Genomic DNA, 16807 nt, shown 5'->3' with positions numbered 1-16807 from the left:
TGCTGCCCTATTTCTCATCTTCTTATGAGTAACTTAATTGCATATCACAATCCCTAGCTTCAAGTTTTATCCAATGTTTGTGTCCCAGCTTCTAATGTTGGGGTTAGGATGGAAAGGAAAGATGTTTCTAATGCTGGGGTTATAAAACTGCTTGGGGGAAATAAATTTTAACAAATCAGACCAGCATGTCTGCAGCATATAAAAGAGAACAGAAAAAGGATCGAGAAAAATTACATACTGAATGGAGAGACTAAAGAGAATGTGGGGTAGGAGATTGACCAGTCATCTATTTCTAACCTATTGGATAGAAAAACATTGTGAGAGAACATTGAAAAAAAGCCAAGGAAGAAATTATGAGATTGAAATGAAGCAAGAAGGAAAAATTGAAAGAAAAACAGGATGGAAATGAATGTCTAAGTAGCAATCTTGTTTTAATTTTAACTGCATCATCCATTGAAGGGTACTTCAAAAATGAATGCGAGGATGCAAATTACCTTTCAAATAAAGTGGCAAAGGCAGGATGTGAAAGTTTGCACAACCTTATTAAATGTGTAATGCAAGGGTCTGGCACATCCAGGGTTAATGTGGGAGTGAGTACAGTACCTCCCACACAATGATGTAAGAAGGCACAGGACCCAGGCCTTGGATCAGTGTGGTGTTGGCCAGGGGCATGTTAAGACCTAGGATGGAGATAGCTCCTTACCAGTACCCTTTATATATTTGTATATAGCCACAAGTAGTTAACTAAGACTTGTTAACATACAGAAGACTATGAAGACTTCTTTAACAGACACATTCTGCAATGCACAGCATTCAAACAAAATTTTCAAATTTTTTTTCCCGGGACCCACTTTTGCCAACTGGCCGACCTTCGAGACCCACGCCATGTACGTTTGCCAGACTATCCTGAGTCAAGGCAGTGTTTGGGACACTAATGTTTTCTTGCCGCAAGCAAGGGACAGAAACAAAATCTTCTGGTTTTCCTGTTCATAATCACTATGCAGTAGTTCCTAGTATATTAAACTTATGGGCGGGATTCTCTGACCCCAGGTCGTGTCGGAGAATCGGGGGGGGGGAGGGGCGATTCATGTGACGCCGGTCCGCTGATTCTCTGGTGACTGGAGAATTGGCGCCATTAGCGCCGGCGCGGTCGGCACAGCGCCGGGCAGAGCTGCTCTACGTACCCCCTCCCCCCCCCCCGGTGATTCTCCGCGTGGGATGGGTCGAATAGCCTCTGCGATAGGCCGAGTCCCACAGCCGCCGTTCACATGTGGTCCTACCCATCCAACCTGTGGGTTCAGCCTGGAGGTGGTGGGGGGCATACCGATCGGTGGGCCAGCTTCTCCTGGTGGTGTTTGAGGCTGGAAGGCAGCTGGAGCTGCGTGAGTCGCTCCAGTGCCGTGCTGGCCCCCTTTAGGGTGCAGGATCGCTGCTCCTGAGGGCCTGTTGATGCTGTCGTAAAACGCGATGGCGTTTACGACAGCGTCAACACTTAGCCTCAGGATTAGAGAATCCCGCCCACTGTTATTATTAGTGAAAAACGGCTATGAAGGAAGATTCAGATGCCGCCATTATCATTCTGCGAGGCAAAGCTCTCAGATTTGGGACGCTATGTCACTAAGGAGTATTTCTAGTCTCCACTTCTGGTATTGTTCAAAGTGACCTGCACTTTGTTAAAAGCCTGATGTAGACAATGTATTTGTGTAATTAGTTTATTCCTGTTCTTTATTCCTGTATGTTTACATACATCTTGGATGGACAAACTTGATATTGACAGGTACAGAACACATTTAAATAGGCAATTTGTTTTAACAAGGGAACGTCGGTCCTGCGTGCTAAAAGTTATTGAATGGAACCATCGTTTAATTCACTGGTATTACAGTTAATGGTTCTGTATAAACCTTGGGAGCTAGTTGCATTTCAGTATCTTTTCAAAGAGGCACCTAAGATTACGGCCGGAATTCTCTGGTCCCGCCGGCAGGGTTTTCCGGCGGCGTGAGAGGTATTCAATGGGAAGTCCCAATGAGCACGTCTTCCGGCCACGCTGCGGCAGAAAAGCAGCTCGCTGCGATGCAGTGTGGCCGGTGAAAGCCGGGAGACCCCGGTCTCGGGGTCTACCCGGCTCGCAGCGCCTCGCGAAATTCACGCAATCTCGCGAGACGTTGCAAGGAGAATCGTGCCCACAATGGGTGGGTTCACTTTTTGCCAAATCTGCACATTTGAGCGAGGCATTAAGCCTTCCTCTAATGTGCAGATTTCCAAAGTATCTGAGGTTTTGGGATTCAATCCCTTTGCTGAGGAGACCTTGGGCGAGCGCCGTTCAACACTGGTCGCCACAAATGGGGATCAGACAGAATGGCACTCTTGGGGGGTCTCCAAGGGGATCAGAGGCCCCCAGCTGCATGCCTTTTGGACAGGGTGGTTCCCTGGCATTGCTGGCATACCCAATTTTTTCCCAATTAAGGGACAATTTAGCGTGGCCGATCCACCTAGCCTGCACATCATTTGGGTTGTGGGGGCGAAACCCATGCAAACACGGGGAGAATGGGCAAACTCCACAGGGACAGTGACCCAGAGCCGGGAACGAACCTGGGACCTCGGCGCCGTTAGGCTGCAGTGCTAACCCACTGCGCCACCAGGCTGCCCTACCTTGGCAATGCTAACCTGGCACCCTGGCAGTGCCACCTGGGTGCCATCCTGGTACTGCCATGGTGCCAGGTTGGCACTGCCAGGATGCCAAGCTGGCATTTTTAGTGTGTGCGTGATTGGGCCGGGATTGGCCACCGTGGGTGTTGGGGGGGGGGAGGGGGGGGGGGGCTGGCCGGGTGACCCTCCCATTTTGCGTTCGAGCTGAGGGGAGGTTGGTGATTTTATTTGTGGGTCTCGGAGACCAGGTCGCCATTTAAAAATGGCATCCTGATCTCCCGCTACAACGGGGCTATGTGCGGCCTCGGCTTTGCTTTCCCCGTTCAGGCCCCTCATTCATCTCAAGTAGCGTTGAATACTCATGTGTTTCTTGTCACTGCGAGTACCGGGAAACACACGGAAAGACCCGCTCACTCAGGGGGCTTTATTCCCTTTTGAGAAGATTGCGACCGTTGACAGTGGCGGGAGCAGAAAATCCCACCACCAGCAAATGGCGCTGTCTCCTGCCACCGAGAAACACACGGCTGGGGACTGGAGAATCCAGCCCTAAATTGTGGAAAGTGTTCTAATGCTATTTTACTGGAAAATCTTTTTCCGGAATTAAATAGCACACCCAGGGGGCGATTCTCCACACTCACGACGGTGCGGAGAATAGCGGGGGTCGTACATTTTTACGGCCACGCTGGTCTGACGCCTTCCCGCTATTCTCCCCCCCCCACACCCGCCTCTCGACACGAATCGCTGCCCGCCATTTTTTTACGGCGAGCAGCGATTCTCAGCTGGCCGATGGGCCGAATTCCAAGCCCTTTACGACCGTTTTTAGGAACGTCAAACACACCTGGTCTGACCGTTCCTAAAAACGGCCGTAAAGTCGCGATCTGGGGAACCATGGCACCGATTGCACGGCAGTACCACGGCCGTGCCAAGGGTGCCATGGGCCCGATCGCGGGCAGCGGGTACGTACCCCGCGCACTCTTTATCCTTCCGCCGCCCCGCTATATCCATTCGCGGGGCGGCTGAGGGGCATACCGGCCCGCGCATGCACGGATTTCACGCAAATGCGTGATGACGTCATCTGCGCATGCGCAGGTTGGAGTCTTCCAATCCGCGCATGCGCGGCTGACGTCATGTGACGCGTCAGCCGTCGCAAACTCTGGCAAGCGGGCTTAACGAAATTCGTTAAGCCCGCGATGCCGGAGTTCACGGCCGCGGGATGCTAGCCCCGACCGGGGACCAGAATCGGTTCCCGGTCGGGGGGTGGGGGGGGTGGGGGGGGCGGAGGCTGGCGTCAAACCCGCCCGTTTTTGACGCCAGCCTCACGATTTCTCCCGGGTTCGGAGAATCACGCCCCCTATTTTTTTTCACAGAGAGCCAATCTTACAGGTTAGAATTTCCGCTCTATAAGGTCAACCCTGGGCTCTGCTTTAAGAAGAGCTTGTGTCATCATCAAAAATAAGCTGGTTAATTTTGAATGAGTTCAACAGAGTTAGATAGATCTAACAAATATCCTGCTGTTCACTTGGTGGTTCAAGCCCAAACTGTGTTTATTAAACAAAGTAGTTGGCTTTTATGTGTTTTTATTGGCTCATGATGTGCTTTTATCTAAATGGTGCATCTAATGGTAGATTGCAGGCAGACATGACGTCCATACCCCAGTCCCAAATTTCTTATAGTCTCCTTGGCAGATGTGATGGATTTCTTCGGTTTTGTCTGTAATGATATTTTGGAATACCCTTATGTCACATTTGTGGATATTTTTCACTTCAAGTGCCAGCGTTAGTTTATCCCAGACAGGCAACAGCACAGGTTAGTTAGGTTTCAGGTTCTATTGACTCTGCAAGCGATTTAGTGGCAATTGTAAAAATGGACAGACTGGAAATTATGCAGAGTTATTCTCCTGGGAAATATGGATTTAACACGTCCCCATCTGAGCGTGTTCATAAGCTGTACGTGCGACCATCAAAATAGTTTAAACTGGAAGAGATAGAGGTGCACCCAGGGATCTCAGTGATCTTGCTAGATTGACTCACATGGCATGCTGAAAACTTAATTTCCTTTAATGGATCAATAGAATTTCTTTATTCCTCTGATCAATTCATGCCAAATCCATTTCAGAATGTGTAGCACGCAGGCGCGATCAAATGGCCTTGACGTGCCCTACTCAGTGAAGGTACGAGGCCGGTAGATCTTGCGAGATGTCGCGAACTGGACCTCGCCCTTATGCCTGAGAACTAATGGCCTCCCCAGTGAGGCCTTGGCCAGGCTCCATTTAGCACTGGTTTGCACAAATGTGGATCAGGCGTACAGGCTCCTGGAGGGGGCCATCCCAGGCCATCGGATGCGCCCGGGTGGTCAGGGTCAGTCTCTGCCAATGTGCCCGGGTCGCACTCCAAGGTGCCAGGTTGACCGTGCCAGGGAACGGGCCCAGGGGTGCCCTGTCCTTAAGAGATTGGGTGGGTGGGGGAGGCAAGGCGGGGACCTGCTAAGAGGTAGGTTGGGGGGGGGTTCCAGGGTCCTGAGGCTGCACTAGGGGGTCCAGAGATTGGAGAGATTGGAGCACATTTAAAAATGGCGTCCCGATCTCTTCCTGCGCTGACGAGCTGAGGTCATCAGTGCAGGAAGTGAGGTAAGTGCAGCCTTGGCGGGGTATACCCAACCAATGCCAAAAAAACCCCAAAGTCCCGTTTGATAACAGGGTCGTTCTTGGCACTTCTGGCTCCGGGAAACACCCCACTATTCGCACCCAAAACAGGACTCTTTTTTTTGTTAAATCACCCCACATCTTTTCCATTTCTTTTACCTTGCTCATCCCTGATAAGCATTTAATTTGCCATGGGTTTCATTTTTGCTTCTTTATCCTGGATGGTCGAAAAATAATTAAAATCTTTATCATGCCAACTAATTGCGACTGGAAGGAAAAAGTTGTATAGTATAAGGAAAAAATTATTAATCACCAAGCGACATATTAGAATTGAGTAAATGTAGGTAGAGGGAAGTGGGGCTGGCCAAGATGAGGGATCTGTATTTAGAGGAATGGTTCGCCAGTCTGGAGGAGCTAAGGGAGAGGATAGAGCTGCCGAGGGGCAGTGAGTTCAGGTATCTGCAGGTTAGGGACATTGTGCGAAAGGTTTGGAGTCAGTTCCCTAGGTTGCTTGGATACACCCTGCAGGAGCGATTGCTGCTTCTGGATGTGGAATTGGGGATATATGTGGCCGGGGGAGCAGAGAGGCGAGCGGGTGGTGAAGATCAAGGAGAAATGGGAAGTGGAGTTGGGAATGGAGATCTATTGGGAGTATGGAGTGAGGCACTGCGATGGGTAAACGGGACCTCCTCCTGTGCAAGGATGAACCTGATACAGTTTAAAGGAGATGGACGTGCTGAAAAAGGAGATGGACTTCCTGAAGAAAGGAGGTGGACTTCCTGAAGAAAGGAGGTGGACTTCCTGAAAAAGGAGTGGGTTTCCAAGAACATTTTGATGCTGGAAGATGGACCTCCTCAAAGAGGCTGAAACTAAAAGATCCACCTGTTGGATGCTTCCCCCCACCCCCCATTGTTCCCACTGACAGGGAATTGGAGAATTCCACCACATGTGTCCTGGTGATTTCCTCAGAGGTCAATTGATTTTGTTGGAATCCATGCTTTTTTCCTGCTTTTCGTGAGAAATGGAGGATGGGGCCTCTGCTACTGTTGTTGCCCGTGGCTACTCCTATCAGGAGGATCTGCTGTCAAATGTCGCACTCGTTTGTCATGTGCCATCCTTGCATATCCACTGAAGCCTGTGTTCATTCGCCCAGTGACATCCATCATCAAACTACACCTAGGCCGGCCCTTCTTTCTGTTGCCATTCACTTTGCTCTCTGGAATAAATCTCAATAACTTTTCAGCTCTGATCAAATGAATTAGTAAAGTTCATCATGAATAGCAGACAGGGAGGAAAGTTTTAAAAAATATCTATATAACTTGCTGTGAAACAAACATAACGGGACTGTAGTTTTATTGGACACCTGGCTACTATAAATTCAGTATTATTTTGTGAAGCTGAACAATATTACAGTATAGATTGATAATAGATGGTTATACTAATCTCTAGACATAAACAATACATGCTAGCCTTGTCAGTGACACTCACCTCACAAGAACAAATGAAAAAGATCTACCTGACCAACTTGTGATGCTTTCAATTTTTCCTTCAGGCATTTTACTGTTCGGTACAGAGAAAAAGAAAAAACCAAGAATTGGCTGTACCAATGCTGTCCAACGAGTGAAACAATAGTAGATAATCTTAAACCCAATACCGTTTATGAATTTGGAGTGCAAGTTACCAAAGCAAAGGAAGAGGGAGTCTGGAGTGAGCCCACCAACTACGTCACCACTGTGACTTGTAAGCTACCAGTTTTGTTACAGTAAAGCTGCAGGCGTTGTATTATTGTATTAGTTCAGCTTTCTTTCTCTTATCTCATCATGTAAATTTCATCGTAAATATTATTTTAAAATCCCCTGATTTAATTTGGTGGTGTAAATTAAGGTGTCTGCATTCTTCTTAACCACCGTTTTTCAGAATCAAGTTCAAAGGATGACCTGATACCTGAATTTTCTAGTCATAAGATGGAGAAGATTGTCCAATATTTCCCAGTCAATGATTGCCATAGCGGTGATGCGACTAGAATGAAAAGTCTGCATAACTTGCCCAATATCCTTCTTTTTGACTGAATGTGCGAGCCATTGAATGGAGTCAATTTTAATGGGCGGGATTCTCCGACCCCCCGGGCCGCTGACAGGCCTCTCCTGCAGGCATGGTTTAAACCACCTACCGGACCGGCGGGATTGGCGGCGCGGGCGGGATCCGGGGGGGGTGCGCGCGGGGCAATCTGACCCGGGGGGGGGGCGCCCACGGTGGCCCGGCCTGACGCCGGAGTGGTTCACGCCACTCCGACACGCCGGGACCCCCTGCCCCGCCGGGTAGGGGAGAATCCCGGCCAATGTCAAGCATTCTGCTCCACAGAATAGTTTATGCAAACTATTGCATCCAGTTGCAAGGGTAAAATAATCCAATATTAAAAATAGTTCATATTGATTCACTTTCTGACCGAAAAAATTATAAAAATTGAGCGCAGATAGGACCTATTCCTAGATCCCCGTGTACAGAAGGGGACTTCATTTATTGTGGAGATGTTCTGAAAGCAGGGAAGGTTAGGAAAGATTTGGCAGAGATACTCAAAATGATGCTGTCGATGGGTAGAAATCGATTTCACTGGCAGTTGTGACAGCCTTCTGTTTTGTAGGATTCTGTTATTTTTGAAATGCTCTCTCAGTTGCAATTAGAATTGATGAATGGAGATTTATCTTGATATTTGTGAAGATCCGCAAAACATTTGTGGTCAAATGTAGTATCCCATCATCACATCCGCCCTCCTCTACTACCACTCCCATAACATTCCTATCCCACGCTATTTTATCCTTTCCATGCCTTACCTTTCATTCTTTTAAAAAAAATTTAGAGCACCCAATTCATTTTTTCCAATTAAGGGACAATTTAGCGTAGCCAATCCACCTAGCTAACTTGCACATTTTGTTTGGGTTGTGGGAGCGAATCCCACGAAAACACGGGAAGAATGTGCAATCTCCACACGGACAGTGACCAAGGGCCGGGATCGAACCTGGGACCTCGGCGCCGTGAGGCCGCAGCGCTAACCCACTGTGCCACCGTGCTGCCCCTTAACTTTCATTCTTTTATTCTTCCCATGTCACCACTCCCGGCTGTTCTCTTCCTCCCGTGCAATCACCGTTCCATGCTGTTTTATCCTACCCATTCCACCTTTCCCTTGCCACCCTGAAGCCACCCCCACCATCCCATGACATCTCCCATGCCGATGCCATTTTCCCCATCCCATGCTGTGTCCCCTCCAAACCATCTATCCATCCTCCACAATCTCTCCAGGCAGGATAACTTTGTTGTGGGTTGGCCAAGATCTGACAATCCTCTCAAATTTATGGTAACTTTGTTGTTGGGCTACCCTTACTTTCTGGTGTTTTCTTTTCCAACCAACTGCCTCCCCTCCAAACCCACCGTCACCACCACAAACTGTTGGCAGACACACGTGTGTCACGCCCTCCAATTCTCTGCATGCACCAGGTTCTGCCCACCAAATCGACCTATCAGTCAATCAGAAAGGGCAGACACAATATGCATATTACTGTGATAAATAATGCACAGTGTCACTTAATGGGCAGTATTGAATCTGGCCCACAGGAGCTGGTTGTGAGATGCAAGGGCACGGAATTGGAATGGAAGTAGGAGGTGGAGTGCTCCTTGAAATCACAACACGTGACTCACTCAGCGAAATGGAAGGTTGAGGATGCCCGTCCCACCCAGAGGCCATTTGAAGATCTGAGGGACCAAATCCCACCACTGCTCTTGAAGATGTTAATGACCTAATCCCACCTTTGCCACATGGGGAAGGCAGCATGCAATCTCGTCAGTAACCACCACTGATCCCCACGGCACTGTTGGAAATGAAGAGGTGCCGGCCTTCTAATCGGCAACCTCTTTAAGGGATGGGAGCATTGACAATAGGCAGGAACAGAATCCTGTTGAAGCAGGATTGCCCCGGCATTAGAAACACAAGAACAGGAGCCTGCTCCATTGTTCAATTAGATCATGGCTGATTGTCTAACTCAACGCTATTTTCCTGCACTCCTATATTCCTTGGTGTCATTAGTATCTAGAAATCCACCAATCTCTTTCCTGGACACACATAGTGGGCTGGATTCTCCATCCCGCCGCGCCAGATTTCTGGTGCAGCACGCTGGCAGGTTGCTCCGTTTTGCCTGCCGGTCATTGGGATTTCCCACCGTGGGGCAGCTCCACGCCGTCGGTAAACCCCCGGGCTTCCAGCAAAACTGAGCATCCCAACGGCAGGGAATTCAGCCCAGTGACTGTGCTTCCACAGCTCGCAGATTGAGAATTCCAAAGATGCATTATCCTCTGAGTGAAGAGATTCTTCCTCCTCTCATTCCTAAGTGGTCTGTCCCTTATTCTGAGACTGTGTCACTTGGTTCTAGACTTACCTGCCTGGGGAAACACCCTGGGCAGGATTCTCCGACCCCCCGCCAGGTCGGAGAATCACCGGGGGCTCGGCGTCAATCCCGCCCCCGCCGTGTATCGGGGTCTCCAGCACCAGAGATTCGGCAGGGGCGGGAATTGCGCCGTGCAGGCCCCTCCCCGGCGATTCTCCGGCCTGCAATAGGCCGAAGTCCCGCCGCTGTCATGCCTCTTCCGCCGGCGTGAATCAAACCACCTACCTTACTGCCGGGACCAGGCGGCACGGGCGGGCTCCGGGGTCCTGGGAGGGGGGGGGGGGGGTGATCTGACCCCGAGGGGGTGCCTCCCCGGTGGCCTGGCCCACGGTCGGGGCCCACCGATCGGCGGGCGGGCCTGTGCCATGGGGGCACCCTTTTCCTTCCGCCTTCGCCATAGTCTTTACCATGGCGGAGGCGGAAATTACCCCCTCCCCTGCGCATGCGTGGGGATGACGTCAGCAGCCACTGACGCCCCGGCACATGCACGGAGTTCCGCTGGCCGGCGAAGTCCCTTCGGCCCCGGCTGGGGTGGCGCCAAAGGCTGTTCCCGCAGGCCGGCGGAGCGCCAACCACTCCGGAGCGGGCCTAGCCCCTCAATGTTAGGGCTTGGCACCTAAAGGTGCGGAAGTGGTTCACGCCACTCCATCACGCCGGGACCCCCGCCCCGCCGGGTAGGGGAGAATCCTGGCCCCTTTCTGCATCTACCCTGTCCAGCTCTTCAGAATTTTGTTTGTTTCAGTGAGATCGTCTCTCAATCTTCTAGACTATGGAGAACACATGAGCAGCCTCCCGATTTCAGTTTGATCACTGGGGCCACTGCTACCTGCATTAAATTCAGCTCAATGAGAGTAATGTGTAACCAAACACCTCAAAAATGTTTAATGCTGAAAGATGGAGGGAGAGAGATTAATTAATTTGATTATAACAATTGTTCAATGTACCAGCAGTGTAATGTATGATTTTATTTTATTTAGCTTCACCGACGAGAACCGAAAATGACCACCGTCAAAAGATGTCAAAGAAAGTTTCCGTCAACTTCAGCAATGGCAATCACAAGAACTCAAGGAAATCTGAGGTATCTTCCTTAGTTTCATTGGCATATAGTGGTGAATCGGGAACTGTCTTCCAAAATATATTGTATTTCATCAAAGAAAGCAAATTTAAAAAAATAAGGGGCGGGATTCTCCGAGCCCCCGCTGGGTTGGAGAATCGCCCCGGGGCGGCGTGAATCCCGCCCTGCCGCCTCAACGGTGCCGAATTCCCTGGCGCCGGGGTTTTGGCAGGGGCGAGAATCGCAACGCGCCAGTCGGCGGCCGCTGGCTGCACTCCCCCCCCCGGCGATTCTCCGGCCCGCGATGGGCCGTGCGGCCCCGTGTTTTCAGCAAGTCCTGCCGGTGTAAATCAAACCAGGTCTGCACCAGCGGGACCTGGCTCTACTGGCGGCCGGCAGAGTCCTTGGCGGCCGGCAGAGTCCTTGGCGGGGCGCGGGGGGATCTGGCTTCGGGGGTTGCCCCCACGGTGGCGGGCCTGCGATCGGGGCCCATTGAGCCGCGGGCGGGCCTGTGTCGTGGGGGCACTCTTTCTCTCCGCGCCGGCTGCTGTCAACCTCCGCCATGGCCAGTGCGGAGAAGAACCCACCTGCGCATGCGCTGGGATGATGGCAGCACACGCTGGTGCTCCCACGCATGCGCCAACTCGCGCCAGCCGGCGGAGGCCCTTCGGCGCCAGTTGGCACGGCCCCAAGCCCTTCCGCACCAGCTGGCACGGCGCCAACCCCGTCGGCATCAGCCTAGCCCCTGAAGGTGCGGAGGATTCTGCACCCTCTGGGTGGCTCACGCCACTCCTCGGCCCGCCCCGCTGGGTAGGGGAGAATCCTGCCCAAGATCTGTTATGGAAATCATCTGTTTTGTTTTATAGCTGTTATGATCCAAAAATGATTTCATCGCAAGAATGAAGTCCAGTCGCTTCAAATTGGGGCTGTGTGGCTGTGCAAGTGAAGGAAACTTTAAAAGATAGAAGTTTGTTGATTTGAAAGATTCATACTTTGGTTAAAACACTGGTAATTCAGCCAAGCCATGAAGAAATGTTACCACTGCTACGAGCTTATTAACACCACAAAAGAATATTATTTCAGTTTGAGCACACCAAGCCACTGTCAAGTTCTTAAGGACATTTTATAATAATTAGATAAAAATGAAGGAATAACTTTTGGATTCACCTATAAAACAATTCTGTAATGGCTCCGTTCCAGATGGCGTTGCAAATTATGCAAATGTAACAGAGCTTTGGCCTTGACTGTTTAAGCTAGTTTCTTTGTAATACTTCATAGAACTTTCCTTTTCATTGCCTGGTTGATTACTTTGGCTAGTACGGCCATATTTTTCATATGGGTTCATACCTTCCACATTTTATTGTTTGGGTACATTCACTGGAGCATGGCAGAAAGAGAAGGGGAAGCGATTATATTTCAAATAGATTATTACACATGAGGGGAAGAGAAAGTTGGCTATGGTACCTTTTGCACCACGTTGTGAGGTCCAGTAAATTATACTGTAAAACTACTTCTGTAAATTGAATCTTTTCTTCCAGTTGGTCTGTGTGCAGAGGTTATGAGAAATCAAGATTGATTTGCATGGCATTTGCAGGGAAGCAGGGTAGCATGGTGGTTAGCATAAATGCTTCACAGCTCCAGGGTCCCAGGTTCGATTCCCGGCTGGGTCACTGTCTGTGTGGAGTCTGCACGTCCTCCCCCTGTGTGCGTGGGTTTCCTCCGGGTGCTCCGGTTTCCTCCCACAGTCCAAAGATGTGCGGGTTAGGTGGATTGGCCATGCTAAATTGCCCGTAGTGTCCTAATAAAAAGTAAGGTTAAGGGGGGGTGTTGTTTACGGGTATAGGGTGGATACGTGGGTTTGAGTAGGGTGATCATGGCACAACATTGAGGGCCGAAGGGCCTGTTCTGTGCTGTACTGTTCTATGTTCTATTTGCTCATTCTCATTAACAGGAAATAACATTTTACAGAATGAACATTGAGCCATACAGATACTTGGCCCATTGAGTTTTTAAAAATTCATTCAGGAGGATGTGGACATTGTTGGCAAGGCCAGCATCTATTGCCCATTCCTAATTGTTCCCGGAATGGGTAGTGATTGTCCATTTCCATAAACTGTTGCAGTCTGTGTGCCAGACCCACTCCTGCGAAGATTTAAGAGACAGAATTCCAATATTTTGCCACAGCAATGATGAAAGAACCATAGTATAAATTGTTGCTGCCGTTGAAATTTGACATTCTTGCATCAGTCCTGGTGCGTGCCAGACAAAAAGCTTCAACAGCATGTCTCTTATTTTCAGTAACACTTGTTAATGTAATTGAATGTCAAGAATGGGGGTCTAAGTAGATTCATTCCTGTTGGAGGTGATCATTGCCTGGCACTTGTGTGAGTGAATATTACTTACTCCTTACCAACCTAAACTTTGAGATTGTCCAGGTCCTACTGCATGTAGATACATTGCTTCATTATGTGAGGAGCTGTCATTGGAATGGAACATTGTCCAATCATCAGCGAACATCATATTTATGACCTCATGATAGAGGGAAGACATTGATGAAGCAGCTGAATATGGTTGGGCCTAGGATATGACCCTCAGGGACTCCTGTAACTGAGATGGTTGGTGTCAAAAAGCCACAACATTTTTCTTTGTGCTCAGTATGACTCTAGCTGGTGACGTCAATTTGACATTACTCTGCTTGTTGCCGTATTCAATTAAATGCCGCCCTGATGTCAAAGGCAGCCATGCTCACCTAAATACAGGTGAAGGCCTCAGGAGGAGCTCAATATGGATCTTCCACTTGGCATGTCTGCTTGAAGACAGTTGCAAATACTTCAGCCCTGTAGTTTTCTCCCATGAACTGGGCTGCACCATCATTACGTATAGGCATATTCATGGAGACCCCCCCCCTCACCCACCATCTGTTCATTTTGTAATTGTCCACCAACATTGATGACTGAGTGCGATAGGACTGCACAGCTTTTATCTAATCCATTTGTTGTGGGATTGCTTGGTTCTGTCTATTGCATAATGCTTCCACTTTTTGAACATACGTGTAGTCCTCTGTTGTAGCTTCAACAGATTGACATCTCATTTTTAAATATCCCTGGTGCTGCTCCTGGAATGCTCTCGTACACTGAACCAGGATTGAAGCAGGATTTGTCCTGATAGTAATGGTGGAGTAAGGAAGATGCTATACCATGAGGTTACAGATTGTAGTGGATTCTGGATCTGGTGTAATAATTCAATTTTTGAAGTTTGGAAGGCCTACTTCAGTATATCACTGCAACAGAGAACAATTATGTAGAACCCTGATCATCATGATGAATACAGTGGAGTCTTCTTTAAGCCGGAAAGCACTTGTAAGACAATAAAGCTTTTTTGAAAGCCTTTTGTTGGTAAGTATCGTTCTAGAAACTTTGAGATTCCTGTGGGTGTATTAACTATGAGGAGAGGTTGAATTAACTCGGATTTCACTGGAATGATGGAAGGTGAGGGGTGACCTGATAGAGGTTTACAAAATTATGAGTGACATGGATAGTCAAGACATTTTTTTTCAGGATGGAATAGTCAAATACTTGGGGACATAGGTTTAAGGTGCAAGGTGGAAATTTTAGAGGAGATGTGGGAGGCAATGTTTTTACACAGAGGGTGGTGAGTGCCTAGAACCCGCTGCCAGGGGAGGTTGTGAAAGAAGATACAATAGCGACATTTTAGAGGCATCTTGATGGATACATTAATAGCATGAGAATAGAGAGATACGGATCCCGGAAGTGCAGAAGGTTTTAGTTCAGATAGGCTTCTTTATTGATGCAGGCTTGGAGGGCTGAAGGGTCTGTTCCTGTGCTATACTGTTCTTTGATCTGGAGTTGGAGCTGCATAAGGGGAGGCAGTGGCATAGTGATATTATCATTGGACTAAGAATCCATAGACCCAGGGTAATGCTCTGGGCACGAAGGCAAATGGTTGACCTTTCCACCCTGCCACCAACTAAAACATTAAGTGGCCAATTAATAACCACTTAACGTATCTGTTCACCACCTCTGGGATTAAATCAGTTCTACGCAGCCTGTACGACTGGTAAAAGCCTTTCCTCTGGTGGAGGGAGTCCGTCGAGCAAAGACACTTAGTGCCTTTGGTTGAGGACATGGGCATTGGGTTCTCTCGGACAACCACATCCCTGCCCTTGCTTCCAAAGGCCCTGCCCCCCCCCCCCCCCCCCCGTTCCATGGCCCCCCACCCCGAGAAACACCAAACCCATATTAAGTAACTTTCCCCTGAGTCATGCTACTCCAGGGTGGGTGGATGGCAGGGGGTGGGGGGGGGGGGGGGGGGGGTAGGGACATGGGGAGCTGTTTTGTCAGCAGCCACAGCCTCCTCTGTGGCGCTGTCAAATACAGGAGCTGATGATCTCGATTGATTGGCAACTCTTGCCGTGGGAGGACTTCCATCTCCAGGGTCCTGATTCTGGAAGAAAGCAGACTGGTCTCCCTGGATCTGCCTGATTGACATGAGATCCAGCAGGCCTTCCAAAGAAGAGGCAGCACCAGCAGGCGAGACCCTCTTCACCAACAGATGATTCCAACCACTGACTTAATATTGTGTTAAGTAATCCCAACTAACTTGTAGAATGGGGGGAGATCTTGGGAGGAAGCTAGATAGCATCTTCCACTCCAACCTTTTAGCTAAAGACACTTGTCTTTAGGGGCTGTTTAGCACACTGGGCTAAATCGCTGGCTTTGAAAGCAGACCAAGGCAGGCCAGCAGCACGGTTCGATTCCCGTAACAGCCTCCCCGAACAGGCGCCGGAATGTGGCGACTAGGGGCTTTTCACAGTAACTTCATTGAAGCCTACTCGTGACAATAAGCGATTTTCATTCATTGTAACACCTCAGACCAATTTCATGGACTCAACTATTGGTTAAGGATGGGGATGATCATGAGGTTCCTTTCTGCTGATTGTTGTCATTTTGTTTTCTCTTTACAACAGAAGTACTTCATTGACTGTCAGCTGTAAAGTGCCTTGGGAATCCTGTGGCTGCTTAGGTGCTATATAAATGCAGATCTTTCTTTATTTGTTCTTTGTGTCTACCTCCATTCTTGAGAGGATATGAAAGGGTTATGGAGTTTTGCTCTAAACATTTAGTTGTAGCACCATTGAGCTCTGACTTCTACCTTCTGCGATTGGTCTTTATTTGCAGATGCATAATAGCTTTGCTAGGTTTGTGTTTCATTCCAAACTCTAACCAGAGCTGCTCCTGCTCCTACATTTTATATTGAACTGGAGTTGATCTCCAGCTGTGATAGTGATCAAGGAGTGAATGTTGTGCTGTGCCATAACATCACAGATCGCGGTGATGTACAATTCCCTCCTGTTGAACAGGTGCCAAGACTTGGGCTGCCAGATGTGTCCATAATCAGTTTGAGAACCATGACCACTTCTACCAAAGTTAATGTGGACAAACTTGTAAAGGCAGCAGGTTGACATCAAGTATGATGTTTATCCGTCCATTTGTCCTTTATGACCTCTTTTCTTACACTTGTATCTGTCAAGAAAACATTTTAAAGAGTTGAGCATAAGGCATCCAAAAGCAATAACCTGCTCTCTATTGGACTTTGCTGAGCACAGATTGTCCAAATGACTGCAATTGGAAAATAAATCTTTGGTTGAGAAATATTTTTGGGACATCCTGAGGAAGTGAGAAGGAGCTACGTGAATGTGATTTATTTTATCTGTTTCTACCCTTTGGAAATCATAATAGGATAGAATAAAAACAAAATAAATAGGAGCACGAGTAGGCCATATGGTCAATCGAGTCTGCTCCACCATTCAGTACAATCTAACTCATGCAGCATCTTCAATATCCCAAAGGAAGTATAACACCGAGCCACATCAGGGCAATTAGATCAGCTGACCAAAGATTTGGTCATGGTGGTAGGCTTTCTAGGAGTGCCCTCAAGGAGGAAAGTGATGTAGAGAGGGGGAGAGATATCATGATAGAATTCCAGCGTTTAGGGCCTAGGCACATTCAC

At 48.7% G+C, this 16807-nt stretch overlaps 1 protein-coding gene across 1 annotated transcript in view; it reads left to right on the top strand.

The window, feature by feature from the left end:
• The window catches only part of LOC119968873 (target of Nesh-SH3-like), a 371610-nt gene that overhangs the window by 76319 nt on the left and 278484 nt on the right, over nucleotides 1-16807 (top strand). Inside the window, exons 5-6 of the mRNA XM_038801796.1 lie at nucleotides 6840-7027; nucleotides 10701-10801. Of these exons, the coding sequence (XP_038657724.1) occupies nucleotides 6840-7027; nucleotides 10701-10801 (289 nt within the window). The remainder of the gene's footprint in view (nucleotides 1-6839; nucleotides 7028-10700; nucleotides 10802-16807) is intronic.

Source organism: Scyliorhinus canicula, chromosome 7, assembly GCF_902713615.1.
Source record: "Scyliorhinus canicula chromosome 7, sScyCan1.1, whole genome shotgun sequence".
NCBI classification, from domain to species: Eukaryota; Metazoa; Chordata; class Chondrichthyes; order Carcharhiniformes; family Scyliorhinidae; genus Scyliorhinus; species Scyliorhinus canicula.
The sequence above is the reverse complement of the archived record's forward strand: the minus strand, read 5'-3'. Positions and strand labels throughout refer to the sequence as shown.